At 37.3% G+C, this 23,531-nt stretch overlaps 1 protein-coding gene across 8 annotated transcripts in view; it reads left to right on the top strand.

The window, feature by feature from the left end:
• The first annotated feature begins 2,434 nt into the window (after positions 1-2,434).
• The window catches only part of FMN1 (formin 1), a 176,896-nt gene continuing 155,799 nt past the window's right edge, over positions 2,435-23,531 (top strand). For 7 of the 8 annotated variants that reach the window (XR_013340172.1, XM_021539275.2, XM_021539276.2 and 4 more), the window contains exons 1-2: positions 2,435-2,567; positions 14,457-16,473. Coding sequence is in view for 7 of the 8 variants with exons in the window: in XM_021539275.2 (XP_021394950.2) it covers positions 14,562-16,473 (1,912 nt within the window). In the remaining variant the exon portion in view is untranslated. The remainder of the gene's footprint in view (positions 2,568-14,456; positions 16,474-23,531) is intronic. The other variant, XM_021539273.2, reaches the window with a different exon arrangement.

Raw genomic sequence — 23,531 nt, 5'->3', positions numbered from 1 at the left:
TTAGATGATAATACTAAATATTATATCCCTTGTTATATGGAAGCGTCAGCTCTAATGTACAATTTTAAGACAAGGAAACAAATGTTAAAAGACTGAAATTGCTGCTCAGGGATGAAAATTTGCTGCAGGTATAGGGGGGAAAAAGGATAATAAAGTTGTCTTATGGATGTTAGCTCTTTGCTTTTTAGATCTTCAAGTGCAAACATACTGGTAACAATTGCTTTGTCAGCAAATTATGATATATATCCTACTTTCCCTTTTGCATTATGCAGTTCATGTTTTCCTCATGTACCTGTAGACTACCCATACATTTTCATCTTAGATTACCATATATCTATATGAACATGTTTCTGACAATAATGCAGAAGAATATTCATCTTTTGAGAGAAGAGCACAAAGAAGTATAAATATGAAGTTGGCCAGCCTGTATCCTCATTATTAGTCCTTAGAACTTAGTTTAGAGTTAGGTTGTCAGACATCAAAGCCAATCAGACATTACTTCTGAGAGCACTGTTGGTAACGTGTTTGATTGTTAGGTATGATTTCTGGTGATTTTCCAGCCTTTCCAAATCAAGAAGCAGCCTGAACAGGAGGCTGTTACTACTTATTGCTTTGCTCTGTGAAGGTATTGACTTCTATAAGCCTCCTGTACTCAGATGAAACGAGTGATAACAACACTAGTTCCACTCAACAACTTGGGTTATTCACTGGAGTTTAGCAGTTTGTAAAAGCTCCTGAAAGGTTTCAACAACAGCCATTGTTTATTACCATACACAAAATTGCAGATTAAGAAATGAGGTGGTAGCTGAAAGTAAAGTTTCTTTCATCTAAAGCAGGGTCAGTTTGCATACTGGATGTAGTGAATAGCTTTCAGTTCTAATTAGTGTATTAACTTGGCAAATAGATGACTTCCAACCTTCAATTTCCGTCAAAAATGGAATGGTGTTGAGTTCCCTTCCGAATACATTTCTACACAAGCTCTTCTGCTTGCTCCATACAAATCTATACTGTGTTCTATATGGGGTAAATGAAGCAGAAGGCAGGTTGCATTTATCCTATGACAAGATGAAAAGCTGATTAAGCAGATGAAGTGGAAACCTCTCAGAGATTAGGTTTTGCTCTCACTGTGCCCTACATTGCAGCCCAGCCTGACATAATCATTTCAATGTTGGTTGCTTTCTGTGAACTCTTGTTTCCACATAAATCACGTGTTTGTAAAATTAAAATTACTGAGAAAGTAATTGTTAATCTTTGTTTTAAAGCACTAGACATCAGAGGAGCAAGACTTACTTTCACCTAAGTTTTTTTCCATTCCCCAGTCTGCAGACATGTCTCAATAGGCAGAGTATGAGCTAGTACATGTATAGGTGACCAGTTGATTGTCAAAAAATTTCAGGTAAAATCAGGAAAACTAATTTTAAGTTTTCAAAGAGAAAGGAAGATGTGAGTGGTCTAAAGTGATAAGAATCTGATAATCTCTAGTGTTTCAAATAGAGGTGGATGTTTTCTGTTTAAGTTCAGTAAGATCATAATTATTTATGAAAGATATGCACAACTAGATAATTAAATAAACGAATTCATGAAGCAAAATAATATGTGACATTTTGAGGAGGCTCCAAGTTACAGTGAGAAAAAGCATTTTTTTACAATATTTGACTACACAGGCAAGGGTCTTAAATGCCTGTGGAAATTAGAAAATTTCTTTCTCCTAGTTGTCTGTTCCTAGAAATATTTTAACCTTAATTCTGTTACTTCTGAATTGTTGCTATTATTTTTATCTAAATCAGTTATTCCAAAACCTTTTTCTTCCTTTATGGTGCCTTTCAGAATGGAGAACTTCCAGGGAAGAGTAGCATGGAGATTACTTGTAGAAAAGTCAGATTCAGACCAATGAACCAGGTCCTTGCTCCGCCTAAAATTCTGTCCCTTGAAATAGCAAGGTACTTAATGAGGTGGTTTAGGACTGCAGTTTGTGTTCTGATTTTCCTCTTCTGGCAGTGTTAGGAGTAGAGGAGAGGATTTCTTGTCCTCTAATGTTGCAGCTCAGAGTTAAGTCTGGCTCGCTTGAGGGCTGTATTGCAATTACTGTGGTGAGCGGCAGAGACATGATTGGCAGCGATGCTCATCCAGGAGGAGAACAGATTTGACGGATTATGCAACGGCAGTTAACGCCGAAAGTAAGGAGGCTGCCGCCGTGGTGCGTTAGCTTCCCGCAGCCCCGCGCTTCGCCGGAGGATCTGTTTCTGACCCCGCCGGGGCAGGAGTCCCGGCCCGGGAGCGGCGCGGCCCCGCGCGCGCGGCACGGACCCGCGGCCGCCGCCGCACCGCGCGCGGGGCCGGCGCGCGCCAGCCGCGCGGCCCGCCCATTGGTCAGCGCCCGGCCGCGCGGCCCGCCCATTGGCCGGCCGGGCCGTCAGTCCCGCCCCGCGGGGGGAGCGGTGCGGCGCGCGCCCCGCAACGGGAGCGCCCCGGAACAGCGCGGGGCCGCTGCGGCCGCCCGGCACCCGCGTCCTCCCCACCGAAACTGCGGCAGGAGCATCGCCTCCCGGCGCGCTGCTTCCCCCAAGGTAATGCTCTTCCCTTCACTTGCCCACCCATCTGCCCATCTGCTCGGTTCCCCGCAGCGGCTCTGTCGCAATCGAGTGGATTACAAAATAAAACCGCTAACTCAGAACTGCGGGGAAGGAATCTGTTTGGTCGTCATTAGCATCTCGTCTTCCCTTTGGCTGCTTATTTATAAATAGCTTCTAGGGGATACGAGAGCTGGGATATCTTAGTTTCTCTTGCGGTCCGAAGAAAGTCCGTAGATTTCCTCCCTCCCCCTTTCTTGACAGCTATTAAAGTCAATTTAACTGGATTACTTCCCCCCGCCCCAAAATGACTCTTAAAACTATCTTCGATTTCTTCTATTCTGGTGTGCGAGATAAGCGCAGTGAAGCGGGGAATGCAGATTGTTGTAATTCTGTAGCGTTGGATGTGTGCAAATACCGTCGGGCACTCGGGAGGGCAGATGAGTGGGAAACACGTGATAAATATTTACAGCGCTCAGACAATCTGTTACTCTGGGTTGTGAAGCTTATAGGGGTCACCACTGCAGATGAGGCTGATGAACTGTTACCTTGAGTTAGAATGCATTTGTACGCTGAAATTTGCTAATATCTTTTGCATGTAGGAAAAAGATGAATACTAGCATTCTAGAGAAACCCTTCTCTTGCTGCTTTGCAGAGTCTCCTTTCTTCAGCTGCAATATTAAACACATCATGGTACTACAGACAGAGTTGGTCTGAGGACTGTATATATTTAGTCCTTCCGGCTGTCCCACAGTCTTGTCTTGTGATACTTGTTTTCTCAAGTGTGTAGCAGGAATCATAATGAGTTCTTTTATTGTAGCTTCACAGAAAACCAACCGATTTTTAAAAATTGCTGAGATATTACAGAGGAAGGAATTTTGAATATGTTCCTAATTTTGGTTATTTTTTAAACCCATCCTTTGAATCATTCATGATGGCTTTAATGATCATTTTACTCGTAGAAATATCTTGTGCAGGCATTATTAAACTAATATGTACACATTTAAAGATATTTCTATGAGTATATTAGTAGTATTCCTGTAAAGTTTAGGTAAATCTTTCAGGTAGTTTGGACTGTGCTTGCAGGTGAATAGGCTTGTTTTCGTAAGTTTCAGCAGAAGCGGTTCAGCAATGTTGGGTTACATGGAGAGTGAAAGAAAGAACTGGTTTTTTGTGTTGCTATAAAAAAAGAAACTGTCAATGCATAACATCAACATAATTAGAAGGACTGTAGACAGTGCAGTTTGGTATGAAATCAAACGTATTGTGAGCAATGGAAAGAAGTTTTCACTTGAGTTGAACTTATCTCTCTAAAACTCAAGTGGTATGGACATGCATGTTCTGGTGTGGTTTTTTTAATGGATGTATGTGTAGGGAGTACAGCTACATTGGCATAGGTGACTTAATCACGTAGTAAGTAGTAAACAACAGGATAATGTTTCTCTAATATTTTACATCTTGTGAAGGTAATATTGAAAGAGACATGGGTAAAAGATTATTATCTCTATAAAGATTTTCTTACATAGACAGTTATTTCCAGGAAATTGAAAGTTTTTCAATTTCTATTTTGAGATTTCTGTGTCTTTAAAGTGAAAGGTATAGGTAAATATGAAGTAGAACAAGGGGAAATGGCTGGGTTTCAAAATAAATGCCAAGGTAATGAATGTCAGGTCTATACTGACACTTGTCAGGATATAAAAAGGTGGTGAAGAGAGTTCTGCCTGGGATATGAAGAACCACTTGGCAGGGGGTGGAGACTGGGGGGTTTGTGGTTTTGGTCTTTTGCTGGGGGCTTTGGGGTTGGTTTTCTTTTTGTTATGTTTGTTTGGTTGTTTCATGTTTACCTAGGAAAAGGCCTAGGGCCTTCACACTATCATTTAACAAGATCATCCATTGATCCTGCTTTAACTTGCACACATAAAATGTTTGAAAATGGTGTGAAAAGTCAAAAATAGCCTTTGCAATTAAATCCAAATAATACTTTTAAGACAGTGATCAAGAGTAGGAAAAAGACAGCAAGAGCAATCGCAGAGTTCTTCATTAAGGCTCAAGGGTTGGATGGCTTTTTGCTCCTATAGTATCTAAGAACTGAATGAGTTCTAGTCTTCAAAATACCCAACTTTTATATGTGCCTTTACGATGCTGTTTCCAAAACTTAGTTTGCATCCCTTTCTCCACTCAATCTTCCTGGAATCTAAGCCTGTCAACTTTTAATTTTTCTTTGGCTATTTTGGTATGAAATTACTTCCTCTTTTAGCTTGGATCTCATATGACTTAAAAATATACATAATCTGAATACATATTCCATTAGAGTTTAGGTATCAGGAGGAGTAATAAATGCGGGAAACTGGCCATCATGGAGTAATCAAATAGATATAACTCAATGGAATTTCAGCCTTAACCAAGTGTAAATTGTTTCTACTATTTCAGTATGTTTTATATATTTATACATTATTCCTTGATGAAAACCTCTCATTTTTTAGTTAATCATGTCACTGCTATAGTTGCTAGTTGTGACCATTAATGTTTATTTCCCCATACTTAGAGACAGTAGGAGCAAAGACTGCAATAATATTTTAATGACAAAGCTCAAGGTGGTTCTTGATTTTTTTTTTTTTTAAACCTTGTTTTATGTCTAATGGCCAAAGTGGAGCCTATAGAGTTTAGATCTGCCTATAAAGAGAAACCCAAGGGTTCTTTTTGCCATGATCATTTAGTCTTATGCAATTTCATTACATCTTTCTAGATTAATATTTGTCATTTTTCCTTCCTGTGGAGGAAGGAAAATGAAATGTGAAGTGCTGCCAGACTGGAGATACAGTATGTATAGCTAAATATGCAGTATGTATATCAGCACTTCTGGCTGAGAAGTTGTAAAGAAAGCATACAAAATGTGATGCATGGGTTCTTATCCAAGTCACTGTCTCCTAGCCAGGCAAGTACCACCATTTCTTCTCTGTCCATGGAAGATTGAACCTCCAGTCATTACTTTGGAAATTCAGTTTGACTTTAAATCCAGTTCTACAGGACAATAATTGAGAGCTGATTATCTCCAGAAGACCATACACATTTTGTTGAGTTGGGCCCTTAGAAAATTACAATAGACCTTTAAATTCTTTATATTGAATTGCCACTGTCCTCCACTTGAAGAGTCATGAAGTCTTGTAGATTAATTTAAATGGCACTACTGAAATCTTGAAGTAAAATGGGTATTTCTGATGTCAAGATTTAAGTTGACTTTTTTTTTTTTGTCATTCTCTTTATCCTGTGGTATTTTAAGCTTATTTTATTGAAATATCATGCTCATATTTTAATCTTATTGCTTCTTTTCCCAATGAGATTTGTATTGTTGATAAGTTAGAACTTCCATGCGGGATTTATGCAACCTGTTTAATCTTAAACCAACTTGGGTTTTATAATTATTTTAAAGTATTTTTATTGGTAAAAATGCATTTGCTGTTGACAGACTTGCTGAATTTAATAAAAATTCTGTGTTCAGTCTTCCGTGATAGGGAGCAGACCAAGAAAATGACAATGACATATAAGCAATTAACCATTTTCAAGACTTTAAAAAAAAAATTATATGCAGTTAGGATTGATAAAACAGAATAAATAGATATCTAAAACCCAGGCCTTTTGAAAAACCTATTATCTCTCCTAGCAATTTGATTTATAATGTTTTGTTAGTTGTGGTCATATTTTGAAACAATTTAGCTATGTATGAAATGCCACTAGCAAAAAGTTGGAATGAAGAAAACAAAGGTGACCATAGTTCTCTGATCTAATACTTTCTGCTTTGAAGTGTTAATATTGCCATCCCAAGTCCTTATATCCCATTTTATCTTGTATAGCCAAGGTTTTCAAAACCTGAATTATTGTTAGGATTTTTGAAACAACACAACATTCCTTAAAGCTAAAGTAATTTCAAGACCACTAACATTTTTGAAGGGAAAAAAGTTAAAAGTACTACTGAGCTTATTCTCAACCCTTGCATAATTTTTGGAAAAAATATGCATACTTAAAAATAGGTTTATTAACTTGTGAAATACATTATTTTAGAAAATTGCTCTTGATTCTTAAGAACTTAATGTGGAGCAGAGTCTTTAACTACAGAAATATATAATCAAAACCTGCTGTATTTTGTGAAGGCTGTATTTCTTTAGGTATAAAGGGTTGTTATGGAGAGGTTTTAATTGCTGTTATTATTCTTTAAATTCAATTTCTCTTGTTTTCACCACTCAAGTGCACCTCCTTTTGTTATTAGTCCAAACTTTTTGCAGCTATATTTTCTTCCCTTGCTGATGAAACAGCTCAAATATTTGCTGCAGTGTAGCCTTATTATTACTTTCTTTGCTTTCCCTGAATACTGTATTGGGTTTAAAGTTCAGAATATATGGCCAGATAAGTCTCTGAAAGTGATGTTTGGTGAAAGTCTTCTAATCTAAATAGCATCATGAAACTAACAAGCATGGGCATTCAATAATTAAAATTAATAAATTTGTACTTTCCTGGTCTGGGGAAATTAAAGATGTTATTTATACAATACAGAACAAATGCAGCTCTTGCTGAAGAGTTGGCTACTTGAACAAGCAAGATTAAAGCTTTTGGACAAAGACTAACAAGAAGATGATCCTTTAATTTAGAAAACACTTATTCAAATTCATGTTATTTTCCTGTAGAAATATCCTATAGTTTCTGCCAGAAGTGGAAACAAGTTACTGTGCATCCTGTAAAACTTACCCATTGATAAAGTATTTAGAAAAAATATTTTCTTGCAGAGGTATTATCTATCTGGGTTAAAACTGGAAAAAGTCACGTGTGCAGTTTATGACCCAAGCTGGACATCTACAAATATGATATTGCAATTTTGTTTTGTTTACTGTAAATGTAATTTTTTTCTTACTTTTCCTGATAATACATTTTATCAGGATATTTATTTATCAACAACATTTTTGTGCTGATATATGTAAAGATTATGTTTTAGATAATGTGAATAGCTTGTCTGTAGTAGCTGTTCGGGTCTAGCTTCTGGCTTCTTGTCTGTTTGTTTCTTTGTTTGAAAATCAGCTGACAATAAGTGCAGGTTTTCATTAGGACATCTGTAACCTGAGGCAAAAGATATTTTCCTCTTGCCTCTGATTACTTTTTACGTTACTATATGAGTTCAGCTGAATATTAGCCTCTATCCCCTGTGCACATATCAATGAGTATTTTCTATTTTAAATTATAAAGTTTTATTGTGAGTGTTCATATGAGGCACAGAGGCTATAGGGAAGGTGTTAGGGATGTTGTATGGGAGAGTTATTTTTCTGAATGAGGTATGTATATTGATGAAAAGTTAGTAAAGCAGAACCATGTGGTTGTTGAGGAATGAACCCTGTCTTTATTTTAAAATAGATAAAATAATTGTAACATTTATTTTCATTTCCAGATTTGGCAAAATATTATTTTCACAGACTTTTCTGAACTATAAGAGACCCACAATGATCATTCAGTCCTACTCCTAAGTGAATGGCACATACAGGGATAGAACTCACAACCTGGTCATTATTAGCACCATTCTCTAACCAACTGAGCTAATTGCAGGTTTTCTTACCATCAAAGAGAGTTTGGGGCAATGTTTGTTTGCTTGTTCATAAGAATCTTTTGCATCCCTTTGAATCATAAGTTTGAGCTTCTACATATGGTGAAACTATGAGGAATGTTTTTAGTGGTACTTACCTTTCAGTTTGCCTCTTCAGCAGTCAGAAAACTCTGTTCTAGTCACAAAAAAAAAAAAAAAAAAAAAACCTAGAAGCAAGATGATTGACTCATCTGCTCTCTTGGTTCTTTCCATGCCAAATGTCTAAGAGCAAGGTGGAGAGTGTAAAAACCTGACTGAAGCGCAGAAGGAACTTGTTTGTTTAAATGTTATACTTCTTGAAATAGCCTATTTCAAAAGGCTGTTGCTGGGTTATTTCTTTGGGATATGTGTACAGATTGCCTTTGCTTGTTCTCTGCTTTAATGCCTGCTGGTTTGCTACTTAATGTGCTTCCTACATTAAAGACTTTTCATATTTGTAATATCCATTGCAGACTTTTTTATTAGCAACCTATTAAACAGTCAGATGGGTGAGTTTGTGATGGAAATCTCATTTGGTAACTAATTCTTGCAAATTAGGCACCTTTGACAAACAGATTTTGGACATTTTTGTGGTATGGTTGACTTCAAAAACAGTTTCATGAGGACATGTATGACAACTTTTTTTTAACTTGCTGATGCAGTTGTGCCAGAAAAAGATAGATATTTCTTTGCTAAACTGAAGTAGGCTACAGAGGGATGTTTGAGTCCTTTCCCGAAAACTTTTTTGAGGCCTGGTGGTGCAAATAATACATCTGTTATTTTATATTTGGCTAGTCAAATATAATATAATTTTTTTGTGTGTAAATGGTGAATATTAGTTCTAAACCCCAAAGTATCATTGCTTTTTTTTTCTATCTTCTACACTAAGAAAATAATATGCATGTTTGCAGCTATGCCAAATGAGACAGTGATCTACAAAGGACCAGAACAAGTATGGGGCACTTTGGCTACTCAGAATGTGTTTGTTACTAGTGAGGCATCATCATATTATTCAGTCCAGCCAGAAGCTTTTAAAACTGATTTTAATTAACTTTACATGCCTTGTGTAAATTATCCTTTTGTTAAATTACAGTTCTTGGTTTTAAGAAGTTTATATTTCCTCATCTTTGGATCACAAGGATGATGTATTCAAAGATCTGGGTTTCAGATTCTTCATTTCATGGGCTCTCTCCTGGATTTCCTGGTTCTTGGTGTTGGATTAGGTTGAACAGAGTGACACAGCCAAAGGTTGTATTTATGGTTAGAAGTTGGTTTTGGTATACAAAGCTCTGCACTGTGGATTAACTTAATGACTTTCCACTTTGTTTTGGGTTATTTCTGTTTCATCTGAATTTGTTGTTCTTTTATGTCAAAGCTGCTGGAAGGAGCTGTAATATTTTGTCTTCATTAAGATATTAAAACTTTTATCTTTCTAATGACAATATTTTTAAGTATAATGAAAATTTGAAAGAATCTCGGAGAAACTTAATGACAAGATAAGAAAATGATGGTGTTTGTCTCTATCAAACTAGTTGTGGTCAGTAAGCAAATATTATGGTAATTTCATTTCATTGTCTTCAAACTTGTGAAGTCTTGGTCTGTTCACATTTTCACTACCTTTCCACTACTGTGCTTTTGCTGTTGTGATGTGTTAATTTGCTACATAGCTCAGAAAGTTAGTCACAGAGTGCTCAGAAACAGCAACAGCATAAGTGACAGGTTGTCACTTAGTAACAACCAGATATTAGGCAGAGCTGGGAAAGGAAGGAATTTCTATTTTAGCTTAAGTATCAGAGAAAGGAGGAAGACCATCTGTCATACTGAAAAATGAATTATGTGTCCTGCTAGAAAAAAGGAGCTGTAGGAATGAGGTCCTGGGTTTTTAGGAGCACATTTTGAACAGCATAATGAATGGATGTCTTTGCATTAGACTTTGAGGACCCTGTGACATTTGTGTTGTTGTTAAACTAAAAGGAAATCCATCAGCAGAGCAGGTTTGCTTCTCAGCTCCCTGCTTCTCAACTGTCCTTTCCAGTTATTAGCTTTCTCTAAGTAGATGTTTTTTCCTGGAAGCAGTATTCCTCACAACCTGAATCCCACTGCTCTGCTACTATGCATTGGAAAGCTTTGTAGAGAAACTTAGCAATGATGCTGAAGGTTGCTTTCATTGCTCCATGTTATATGTTTTGTAGCTAAAATTTTAAGTTTTCTTGGCATAATGGGCATTCTACATAACTTGTATGCTTTGTCTGAATGTGTCTTTATTTTGCAATATATCTTTCCCTGTAGTAAGGTTTACAATGGAAGTAGTTTTATAAACAGATTGCAAATGGAACAAAAAAAGTTGAGGCTGTATTGTCATAACATTTGAAAGTCCTAGTTTCCTTCCTTAACATAATTCTGATAGTTTCTTATAATGCTTCTGCTTATAGAGCAGGGAGTTAGCTTTTTTTTTGTTTTCCGATGGAAGATTATAAAAAAGGTAGAGTAAGATGCTAAAGGCAATGAAGTTAAAATGTTTTCTTGGTCATATATATATCTGCTAGTAGAAATAAGCATCAAAATACCAGTAAACAGTGCCATGCATGGTATTACATTATCTTTTAAATCCATGGAAGTTTTGATACAGAATATGACACTGGCCTAATAGTAACAAGTGTCCTTTCTGCTATTACTGTTGTTACCATTACTGTTTTTTTTTTATAATAACTGACTTTTAATACTTAATTTCAAAGCCTGTGTAAATTTTTTCATTACAAGGAGTTATGTCCTACTCACAGTAATTTTACATTTTAATGTATGTGTACCAAATCAATTATTTTATTTGTTGTAACTAATATAACTCATAGGATGTAGTCTTTATACTAGGTTCAAACTGGCATAAGTTTGTTATTCAATATAATACCATTAAAAAAAAGCTCAATAGATTTGTCTATTTCTAAGTGAAAAAGAGCTTTTAATTTCAATAATTTTTGAAATATAATTCAAGGAGAGCTGTAGGTCTTCTTTCAGTAATGTAATGATTCAGAGTTCAGTTTATAGCTGCTTGATTTTTGGGAGGGGGACAGCAAATCTGTGCAGCTGAGACAAGGGCTAGCTAGTTCTCTTATTTGCGCATATCACCTTTTGTCACAGAAAGAACCCCAAACAAAAACCATGCATGTTACCAAAAGTAATGTGCTCTACAGAATAGAGCTGACTTAAACCTTGTGATATCATAGATGTCATTTAAGGATAGTAAATTTGATCATAATACCTGTGTCTATAGCTACTGGACCTATAGTTTCCATTGCGCTGTTTCCTAAGGGGTGTTCACTACTGCTTGACTGAAGAATGAGTAGGGCTAATACTAATATTAGCAGGCATCCTAATATTTCTGTATGCAGAACCACTCTTGACTGCATCTGTCAGTGGCACACACACACCCTTTGAGGCGCACCCACCCCTGTGACTGCACGGTCACTCTATCCTAGAGAGCAGCAGGCGTGCACAGCTGGAGACAAGGAAGACTGGTGAGCCAAGAGGTGAGGCTGCTCTTGTGGCTGGTCCTCAGCCTTGCCTGTGTCTAGGAATCCAGATTCACACGAGTTAAAACAGGAATAAAAAAGGAAACAGATCGGCATATTTTTCTCAGAATCTCTTACAAGTCTATGAAACAACAAGCCAGTCTTCAACAAAAGTAGTGACTGAAGGTTTTCTACCTTTCCTACTACTTCCTATACTTGAATAGTATTCTGAATTATGCCACTCAACTAACTCCTGGTGAACAGAATTAAGAAGCTCATATGTCTCTAATGGAACATTATTCTTACTGTAGTCTCTCTCCTTAGGATATCGCCTCTGAATTTAAGGATTTTGTGTACATTTAAATAATTTTCCTGGCATGAAGAATGATGCTTCTCAAAGTAAATGGAAATTCTGAAACTGCTAAAGAACATTATAAACAGATGCAATTAAATTACTACAATAAATGACTGCTTGTTGATAAGATGTTTTGAGTAAATGCTGCTTGATTCTTACAGCTGGGCTTCACTAATTACTTATAATAATTTATGGACATCATTATAAATGATGTCCATAAATTAATGAGATCTAAGTCAACATAATAAAAGGATATCTAAGTCAGCATAATAAAAATTGATACAAAACTTGTAAATTTTTTTACCTCAGCAAAACTTTCAGTCCTGTCTCCCAATATCCTTCTGGACAAAAGCACACAGCTGGATAAAGACAGAGGATGGGTGAGCAACTGGCTCATAGGTCAGGTGCAAAGGGTTATAGTGAATCAGGTGACATCAGACTGGTGGCCTGTCATTAGCGGTGTTTCACAGAGCTTCATCCTTGGCTCTGTGCTCTTCAACACCTTCATTAATGACTTGGATGCAGAACATGAAGGAATACTAAATAAGCTTGCTGATGCCACTAAATTGGGAGGAGCTGTTGACTCCCTCAAAGGCAGGGAGGCCCTGCAGAAAATTGACAAGTCAGAGGGCTGTGCAATCACCAACCACATGAACTAAAACAAGGGAAAATGCTGGATTCTGCACCTGGGATGGGCAACACTGGATGTATGGACAGAATGGGAAATGAGAGGCTGGGAAGCAGCACCACAGAAAGGGACCTGTAGGTCCTGGTCCATGGCAAGCTGAACAGAGTCAGCAGTGCCCTGGCAGCCAGGAGGGCCACCTGTGTCCTGAGGTGCATCCGGCACAGCATCACAGCTGGGCAAGGGAGGGGACTGTCCCCTCTGCTCTGAGCTGGGGCAGCCTCACCTCCAGTGCTGGGGGCAGTTCTGAGAGCCACAGTATAAAAATGACATTAATCTCTTAGAAAGTATTTGAAGGAAGGCTGTGAGGGTGGTGAAGGTTCTGGAGGGGGAAGCCTTAAGAAGAGCTGCTGAGGTTACTAATTTTATTCCACTTGGAGGAGACACCTTCTTGCAGTCTTCAACATCCTCCTGAGGGGAAGCAGAGGGACAGGTACTGATCTCATCACTCTCATGAACATTGACAGGACTTGAAGAAATGGCATGAATCTGAGTCAGAGGAGGTCTAGGTTGTGTATCAGGAAAAGGTTTTTCACCGAGTGGTTGGGCACTGGAACAGGCTCCCTGGGGCAGTGGTCACAGCACCCGCCTGACAAAGTTCAAGAAGCTTTTGGACAATGCTCTCAAGCACATGTTGTGACCCTTGGGGTGTCCTGTGCAGGGCCAGGAGTTGCCTTTGATCTTGATGAGTCCCTTCCAAATCTGCTTTTCCTATGATTCTATGAAATATGTTACATAGTAATATGACAGCTTCCTTTTAAATACTGTTGCCTAAGTTTGACTCTTAAAATTATGAAAAGTTCTGTTGTATTTATGCTTTTTCAGTTGAAAACTGAAAGTCCTGCATTTTTCAGTGTAGGAGCAGGTGTTATCCAGCTTTTTGTACTCCTGAGCTTTAGGTCTTTCCCTGATGCTTATACATTTCCTAATGACTTCAGACTTTTCCAGTTTAATTGTGGTAGCAGAGTTCCTTCTGGATGAAAACAATTTAGTTCTCAAAAGGAGCTAGCAAACTTCCGTTATTTATCCGAAGAATGTAAATATATCCAATATGTAAGAAGAAAATGTGATGAAAATAATAGGAAATAAAAAAGTTCAATAAATCTGCCTGTAAAAGTATAATTACACAACCTGTGTTGATCCAAAGTAGATTTGTTTAGTACCTGTATGTTAGCCAAGTAAACAGAACCTATATTTTTTTGTTATTCCAAGTTTTCTTGATGTCTTCACAGTTCCAAAAAGAGTACCAAATATTACAAGAAGAAAATATTCAACCTTTATTTTCTAAATGTTTTCTTGATAAATAAAGCAAGGAGGCCTAATTACATTGTGATGGTGTTATGCTGGTAGTTGTGCTGAGTAAAAAGGCAACAGGCATGCTTGAAAGGCTCTTTTTACTAAATATTCAACAGCAAGTTAACCTTTAACAGAGAGAAGGCAAGAGGTTCCACCATTCAAAAGTAAAGTCTCTTTGAAATGGGTGTTTTAGTGACCATCTTGTGACCTGATGGCATAGCATTGACTGAGAACCCTGGAGACAGAGGAATGAGGTATGAGAGAGAAAGATTATGACTCCAACTATGAGTGTTAGCAATGTCATTGTTTTTGTGTCAGATTTTCAAGGTAAGAGATTTGTATCACAAAATACTGAGAGAGCATTATGCTTCTGCAGGCTTGTTATTTGTCATATTAAATTTGCCATAATCAAGTTTGACAGGCTTCTCTTTATTTTTTCCAGCAGACAATATTGTTGTTGAAGATTAGTCAGATGCCTTCCGTCCATTCCCTGCCTCACATGCTATGTCATGCAAGCTTTGGAACACTTAGAACATAATTTAAATGAATGACTAATTTGGCAAGCATAATGGAAGGCACGCATACCATCCTCCTGTTGCACAAACCCATTACAGAGCTTTGTTACATCAGCTTCTATCATCCAGATGGGAAAGTCTCAGGATTTACTTACATGGGCTCTGGAACTCTGGATAGAACCGGTAAGAATTTCTGTGGCTGCTATCAAGTGAGGGAGAGGTTAGACATGGCCCTGAGAGAACAGCCTTATAAAGATCATGGAGTTATTCTTTTCAAGCAAGCTACCACAAAAGATCTTCTGAATGAAATGTACAAACTAACTGCTGAAAAGGAAAAACTGTTACCCAGTGTTTTGAGATCCCATCATGTTCCGGATCTTAAGGCAGGACATCAGGAGGAAAAGCGACAGGATGTTTCCGGAGTCCCGAAACTTAAAGGTGATAATTACTCCATTCTTACATGTCAGCAGGAGCTATTGCTGGATTCTACAAAGAGAGACAATTTGAATCACATAAAAATGAGGAAATACAGAAGGAAAGAGAGCTTTGAGGAGATCAGACATCGGAAAGAGGGAAAAAAGATACATGAACATCTCTTTTTACGGAGTACACAAGACATGCAACAGAAAAATAAGAAGATGGTCTCCACAAGACTTTCTACCAGCAGTTATCCCAGCTCCTTTTCTCCCTCCAGCCGGCTAACAGTAAAAGGTAAGGATAATTTACCAGTAGACAACAAAATGCAACCAGAAAGGCTGATAGAAGAGGATTATTTTCTTAAAAGCAACAAAGTTGTGAAATTGGATGCTGACTTACCAAATTCTAGCTCAAAGGACATCAGTGATGTTGTTGGGGTTGAACCAGTGGAAAATGGAGATTGCATTCCTGAAGTTACCAAGGTACAACACAGGACCACTTTGGTAAATTCATCTCACTGCAGTCTCTTTAACAAACTCGAGACCTTAAGTAAATCTGCAGCTGCTAAAATCTTGAAAAGTAGCAAGTATGCTGAGCCAGTATGCAAGGAGAAACCAGGAATTACAGTTCTTGCTGAAGTCCAGGATTTCGACACTTGTATTAAAAAAGTTACCAAGCCCCCTGCAGAGTCTTTACCTGATTCTCACAGAGATACTGAAACCATTTCTCCTGCTCTCATAAGAGCACATAATGAGTTTATATCAAGAAGTGATGTATACTCTGTAGATGAAACTGCTGGAGACTCTAATAACAGTGTGCTGCAGGAAAAGGAGGAAGACAGCTCTGGTTTGCAGTACAAAGCAGAGAGAGTGCACATTACTGATGAGTCATGCAACCTTGTGGGAGCAGTTAATAAAGCTCTTCTGAAAGTTATCCGGAGTGACAGTGTAGATGAAGCTGCAGAATGGAAGAGACTGCAAAAAATTACAAGAGTAGACAGAAACCTGCCAGGTTCACTGTATGAGAAAAGGACCACGGTATCCCGGGGAAACGGCAAGCATTTATCTTTGAACCTGCCTGTAAATGAAAGTCCTGATATTCCTCAGACAAGTAATAATCTTAAACTGGAAGAGAAAAGGCTGAATTCACCTCCATTAGCAGCAGTGAGTAATGTTTTTAGTAATTCATATCCGCTATCTAATACACACAAACAAATGTCACCTATTCCTTCTCCGTTATCTTCGAGACTGCCCAGCCCGCAGCTGCATCACCGGATCCTCCCGTTGCCAACACACAACACCGAGGACGAATCCATGTTCAGTGACTATGGCCATGGAAGGCACGGTGCTATAAACTTCTCCTTCAGTGATTTGGAGCCACAGTTTTTTCGGAAGTTTTCTGATTCTGGAGAATTGGGATTTGCCAGCAGACAACGGGGCCTATATCAGAATGCAACTGCAGGACATTTTGAAAAGTGTGCTGTGCAAGAAAAATTAACCACTCGGACACAGCAGAATTGCTGTCCAGGTCAGTCCTATTTTATACATTTTAAAACTATCAGAATCAATCAAGCATGAAAGTCTTGGGGTTTTTCCTGGGTTTGTTTGGTTTGGGTTTCTTTTTAAAACCAGCTATTAATAATAAATATTATGTTAAATAAACTATTTTTCACTACTTACAGATTGGGTGAAAAGTTGTTGAAGTTTTTAAACAAAAGTTACAGATATAAAAAGTCTCAAGGTACATTTTTATGTCAGCTTATTTTCAGTTCTGTTTTTACTGAATGACCTCTTAGCAAAATTAAGGAAAAATCTTTCTGTACAAAATGAAGACAGCTCTCATGCTTATTTTCCTGCTTTTCCTGTGCTGGAGGATAATTTTTCCTTTCAAAATGTTATGGTAACATTTATTCTCCAAAATATTCTTTTTGCTTGTTTGGCTTAACTGATAGAATATTTTATGAACAAGATAATTTACTTAGTCCTTAAGTATAGGATTGGTGCTTTGCCCATTTAGCTACAGGAGGTACATGTAAATTCTGTAAGAAAAAGCTTGTTTTCAAAATGATTGCATGCACTAGTCATGTCACAATGTATTTGACTACAGTGCATGGGTATATTTATAAAGATATACTGTGTAAAAGTGCATAATTATATGACATCCTGAATATATATTTTTGTTAGCTAGAATATCAATGTCCATACCCTTCATTTTTAATTTAAGAAATGGGAGGGCTGAAGGACCTAATTCTTCAGTGGTCTAGGTGTGCCTCAGACTGGTCCCTCTGTCTTATGGGGGGGCTGGCAGTGCAAAGTGACATGAAAGGGAGATTCCCAAAGGGAAGGTGTGTAGGGATGTGAAACCATTACCTTAGCCAGAGTGTGTTGAATACTATCTATGAGATCTGCATTCATTCCTGCTACTTCTAGAAGTTGTGCTAGTTACACTCAAGACTAAATAAAATTTAAGGTGTTATTTGGTGAGTTGAAAAGGCTGAAGATATGCTCTTTCATTCCTTTCTTGGTTCCTGCTGTGCTGCCCCTACCTCTCTCATCTTGTACCATCGTACTTTTTGGTAAGCTGGTTTAGCTGACAAAACCAGCAATTTCACCCCTTTTAAAGAATAAAGTTCCACAGCAAATCTTTTTCTCTCTGTTTTACATTGGTATTTTTTAACTTAATGTATAATTTAGAATTGTTGGATGTGGGACTGTATCTATTGTGCTGGACTGTTGTACTGTCTTTGCCTGGGATAGGGTTAATTTTCTTTACAGAGGCTTGTATGGGGCAGTGTTTTGGATTTGTGATGAAAGTGGTTTCGATAGCACAGGGATGTTCTAGCTTGTGCTGAGCAGTGTTTGCACAGCATCAATCCCTTCTCTGTTTCTCACTCTGCATCCCCCCAGTGAATAGACATGGGGCTGCACAATAGGCTGGGAGGGGACACAACCTGACAGATGACCCAGACTAACTAAAGAGAAATTCTCTGCCACATAACGTCATGCTCAGGAATAAAAGCGCAAAGAGGGGGCTTTAGAGGGGTTTACCAGCTTTTGCTTGGGACCTGGCAGGGCATCAGTCTACCCATGGGAGGTGGTGAGTGATTGCTGTAGCATCATTTGTCTCATTTTTTTCTTCCCTCTTTTTCCTCCTATCTTTCATTTAAAAACCAAAAAATTTGTTTAATATCTTGACTCCCAGTTGTTGGGGTTTTTCCATGCCTCTTCCCCCATGCCATTTGAGGGAAGGGAGGAGGAAGGGAATGAGACTTTGTGTGGTGCTTATTTTCCCACTGGGCTTAACCCACAATGGTTTTACAAGAAACAGAACAACACACATACATACTAATGGCATCTGTTGGCTGAAAATTATGGCTAGTGAGCAGAAACATCTTTGTGAAGAGAAGAAAAGCAGACAACCCCAATTTTACTTCTTGTTTACATTTACCTGGCAACATTAATGCAGACAGAAAATATCGCAAGGTTTTTTTGGGGTCTTTTTGTTTGGTTTTTTTTCATTTTCAAGTATGATTGCATGCCAACATTATTACTGGTGTGTTAGAAAATCTGTGACTTTAAGGAAAGTTAAAGTATACTTGCTGGTGTATATAATACTGTAGCTATGTCTCTGGATCTGGGATGATGACTTCCATTTCCATCTGAGCCATGAAATCATTCATCTTGACAGAGCATTTGGGTGGAATACCACTCTTCTGTAAACATATATGAATAATAACTAACTGCAGTTCAGAGACAAATTATGCATCTCCAATTTTAGTTAATGTAAATAATATTAAGATTTACAATTAAAAACCTTCACTTCTTTGACTCTTATCAGATTGATTCTTATCAGATTCCTCCCATGTGTGAAGAGCAGAGTTCAAGACTTTTTTCAGATTTGTCTTCAATGAGGTGTTATTGTGAAATGTTTTCTTTCAATTCCAGTCGGTTATTAAATTATGTAAGTATCTACAATGACTCTAAGAATTATTGAGAATTTTGGTCAACTTTTTATCAGTCAGGTTAATTGAAGGATTTGCTTCATGGCAAAAATGATGGCCTTCTGAATATCTTTTCAAAGTTTTATTGATGTCACACTATGCACTACTTCTTCCTGAAAAACTTTTGGAGTCTTTTGTTACCTGTGTAATTTAGCATTTGGAAAATTTCATTAATTAGTTAAATATTCTAATATATTAGTTTCAATTACAAATTGGACTTATCATACAGCTCTACACACAATTTTAATACTCTTTTCCTGTCATTTATAATCATGATTCTTCACAAACTTTCTCAATAATTGGAGAATATTCCTTTAGTCAAAACTGAAACAACTAAGGCAGATTGCCTGACTTCTGTACTTCCACTTTTTCTTAAATTCAGTTTCTTTATATATAGATACATATATGGCACATATATCACAGTTTCATTGCACAAAGTTCTCTTAGTAGTTAATTTGAAAGTACAGTTTACTGGCTCTTCTTGTTGAAGTGCAACTATTGGTCATGGGAATAGACCACAGCTTTCATCTTAGTAAGTTAATAGTTAACTGGGAATAATTTATAGTCTGACAATAATTATTTGGCAATTATCTCTGTAGGTGGGATGGGGAATCAAAATTCCTGTATTAGCATGCAATAGTTCTATTTGAATTATTGAAATTCTAAGAAAAAGCTTTAGACGAACTTAGGGCTTTCAAATTACAAATGGCTCAGTTACAAGCAGCAAAAGCAGAAGCACAAACACTAAAATTTCTCATAGAATGACATTTATTTATTAAATCCTCAGAAACATACTTTCTGCATTTCTGTATGAAATTCTTTCTACTCTAATATGAAGTACATCATGCTTTTGTAGTCTTGGAGAAGCCTTTGAAAAAAGATCTTCAATGTGTCTGAATATCACATTCATGGTCTCAGGGAAGGATTTTCTGAGACATTTTAGTTCCTGTCACTGCTTCTCTCTCAAAGTTTCTACAGCAGTAGAAAAAACTTGGGAGAAAATTTTTAGAGCTATTCTACCAATTTAATACTGAATGACATCAATATACTATTTTACTAAGTAATGCCTGTAAGAGAAAGAAGATATGGGGAATTTTTAGAAGTTATTGAAATTAATTTGATTCGGAGCAGGCAACTTAAAAATCACTGGTTATGACACAGCTTCCAGGACAGTGACTGGCAACTGTGCTTTGAGTCAGGATGAGACTGGCAAGGGTTATTCACCACACTTTCTGATGTATATTTTACTCCTAATGTGGAAAAAAAGAATAAAATTCTGCCAAGTAGGAATGGTGAAAGCAAGAAAGGGATGAGAAGGATGATGTTACCCTATCCCCAGCCAATGAATGATACTCCTTTTTTTGGTATCTAGTAGTTGTGAAGGAAGAAGATACCCAGAAAACACAGAAATCCAAAGTACAACTGTAGAGAAACTAAACCAAACTTGGACTAGAACTGAATGATTAAGGTTTGTGTCAGGTAAAATGGCTGAGACTTATGGGATTGAAAAGACAGACCCATTCTTTTTACTCTCTTCGTTTTTCCATTGAAGGCCTCCTCTCTTCACTTTTCCTCCCCTTTTCTTCAACAACTTTGGCGTTTTTACTTGCTTTTTGGTAATTTGAATCAAATCACTAAACAAGCTGAAAACTGAGCCAGGAAGATGAGAGGTGAGTAGCTTTGGCTGGTTGAGTGAACACTTCACAGTGGGCTGATGAAAACCACAGCTAGGATGAGGGGGCACATGCAAGTGTGGCTGAAAGGACAAGTGAGCAAGACCACCCCTCCTGCAGGGAATCATTTGATCCCCAAAAATCTGAGTTTCAGCTAAAAACTGGAAGCCAGAAGGCTGGCTGGGACTGGCTAAAATTGAAATTGCTAGGAGTGCGAAATGAGATTAATCAAGATGGATGAAGATATGGAGGGACTGTGATATTTTAAGTGTGTGCTATTAACACTGAAACAGGAAGAAAAAGAGCTGGAGGACAACTGAGGGGAACTCTATGACTGAGTGTGTTACCTTGGCTGTGATAGAGAACATTTATGGAGTATCACAAAACAAGTAGAACATTGCTGATTAGAGACAAGGTAATTTTTATTTTTGTTTTGTTGGGAAAGTCTGCAAAAATAACTTTCGCCATTAGAATGTACATTATGGGTATAAATCTATATGGCTTGCTGATGATTCATGGAGTCACTGCACAGTATCATAAAATTTTGGAGATGCAAAGGAGAGAAGGGACGAATAAAAATAAAAGTAAGGTAGAGTTCTGGTTTTAAGGTCTTCAAAATTATAATGCTTATTATGTTGTAGGGAAGGCATCCTAACTGCTTGAAAAGGCTGGTGAATATAGGTTTTCCAGGTTATTTTTAAAATATTTTTCTTTAATTGACTAGTTAAAGATGTTTACCCAAGAGTTCTTCGCAAAATATTCTGGATATAATTGTAGATGCATCTATCCCTGTCCCTACTGATTATTAGATAGAGAATGTTGTTTGCTTTTTCTGCCAATGAGAATTTTATGGCAGCAATTCACTTCCCATTGGAAAGATTGAAAACAGACACTATGGTAGTTTTGTATGGTCATCAAAAATTATGCACAGCCATTTGGAAACATGCAAATTGTTAATGGCTATCCCTGGCAGATCAACTTTTCAGACTTAAAATATAAAAGTATTTTAACCTATAAAGCACTGTTTACTATATAGGTAAATACTTGAATAAGTATTACTATTAAATTGATGTAAGCTTGTAATTTAATCTCCAAAGATCTTGAAGGGAGTGAAAAGCACAAAATTATACTTTCAGTTTGATAGTTCACTCCTTGGTGGCTGGAGAATCAGTGCTCATATCTGTGCTCTAAGAGCTCTCCTACTCCTTAGGTCTTTCAACTGCTTGCTAAAACTGGGTTATCCCAGTTTTCCTGCATTCATTTCTGTTTGCAGTGTAAACATAGCTTACTTCCATATGAGGAAGAAAACTCTGATTCTACAAATATGGCAGTTCTATAGTCTATAGTGCTACACATCCATTTAAATTTCCAGCATTAAAGTAGCAGGATTTGGGAAGCTTTAGTTTTGGCTTTAGTTGGATATATTATCATTAAGTACATGATAATGAATCTATTGCAGTGCCAATACCAGAGGAGTTGTAATTGAAAAATGGGCAACATTTCCCTCCAGATATGTACTGAAAGCAGCAAAAAATAATTAATATCAAGGCATTATTTGAATATTAATTTGTCTTTTCCTAACTTAACTCACTCTTTAAGCTGAAAAGGGACAAATAGTCAGTTAAGAGAAATTCAATAACAAGACCTTATGATGTGTTCCTGAACCATGGTTTTGGAAAATGAAGGTTCATATAAACAAAACTCTGTTTGAAAGCTCTTATAACAGGAGACAGATTATATTACAGTGTTTTTGATGTTCCTTTTATAGGGAAGGGAAAGGTTTATAAATATCTTCTCTAATTAGAGTGCTTCAGAGAATTGCTAATTAGCATTTTAAAAGCACTATAGTGTTCTGTCCACAGTGATTATGCACTTCATCAAGTAAGTTTGCATATGGATCACATGGAAAGATGATGCATAGTTTCTCACAGGTAATTCACATGAAAGTAATATACCATGAGTGTATTGCTTCACAAAACCCATCTTATTCAGAATAAATGTTCTTTGAAGATCATATAAAGGAGTTAACAATTAAGAGACTGGTGTAAGAAAAGAATTAAAATACAAAGAAGAGAGAATTAATCATAGAATCTCAGAATCATTTAGGCTGAAAGGACCACTTGAGATCACCTAGTCCAACCCTCTGCCCAGGCAGGGTCACCAAGAGCAAATTGCTTGAGCCTGTGTGCAGATTTTTTAATTTCAAGCATGATGACTGAACAACCTGTCTATGTAACCTGTGTTAGTGTTTAGTCACTCTCACAGTAAAAGTGTGTTTTCTTTAGTTCAGGTGGAATTATGTAAATTTTCAATTTACTGTCTCAGTGTTACAAATACCATTAGCTTCTACTCTAAACTTGCTTCTTTTAGCCCAGTGTGTCCCTAATATTCTATAGGAATTGTGTTACCTACAGGGTCAGTGTGGCTAAAAGAGAGTTAATTATTTCTGAAGATCTTTCCAGCTATTGGCTTTCTGAGTCACAGTGAGTAACATCACTATCCTGACTGTCACTTAGGTCTCTAAGATAGGTATCCTCTTTGATAAGGATTTCTCTCGCTTCTTCTAGATACAGTTGCAAGCTGTATCTACAATTTTTCCTGTTAAGTTTACATATTCTTTCTAGATATGTAATCTTGGAACGTTTCCTAATTGTATGTCCCAGTAAAATTACAGCCACTGCATAGCTACTTAATGGATCTTTGTTTTCCTGTTATATTCAGTGCAGTTACTTAGTGTACATTATATTGTGATTGCCTTCGAGGACATCATCCTCTATTCTCTACTGAGGCTTATTACACATGGTAATGATAAAAGATGCTTCATACTTCACCTCAGTGAAGCCAGTGTCTTTTTGTACCAGTATAAACAAAACTAGGCAATGCTGCATTGAAAGGCAGACTTATGGCAGTTT

This window comes from Lonchura striata, chromosome 6 (assembly GCF_046129695.1).
Source record: "Lonchura striata isolate bLonStr1 chromosome 6, bLonStr1.mat, whole genome shotgun sequence".
NCBI classification, from domain to species: domain Eukaryota; kingdom Metazoa; phylum Chordata; class Aves; order Passeriformes; family Estrildidae; genus Lonchura; species Lonchura striata.
This window is presented reverse-complemented; position numbering and strand designations above follow the sequence as displayed.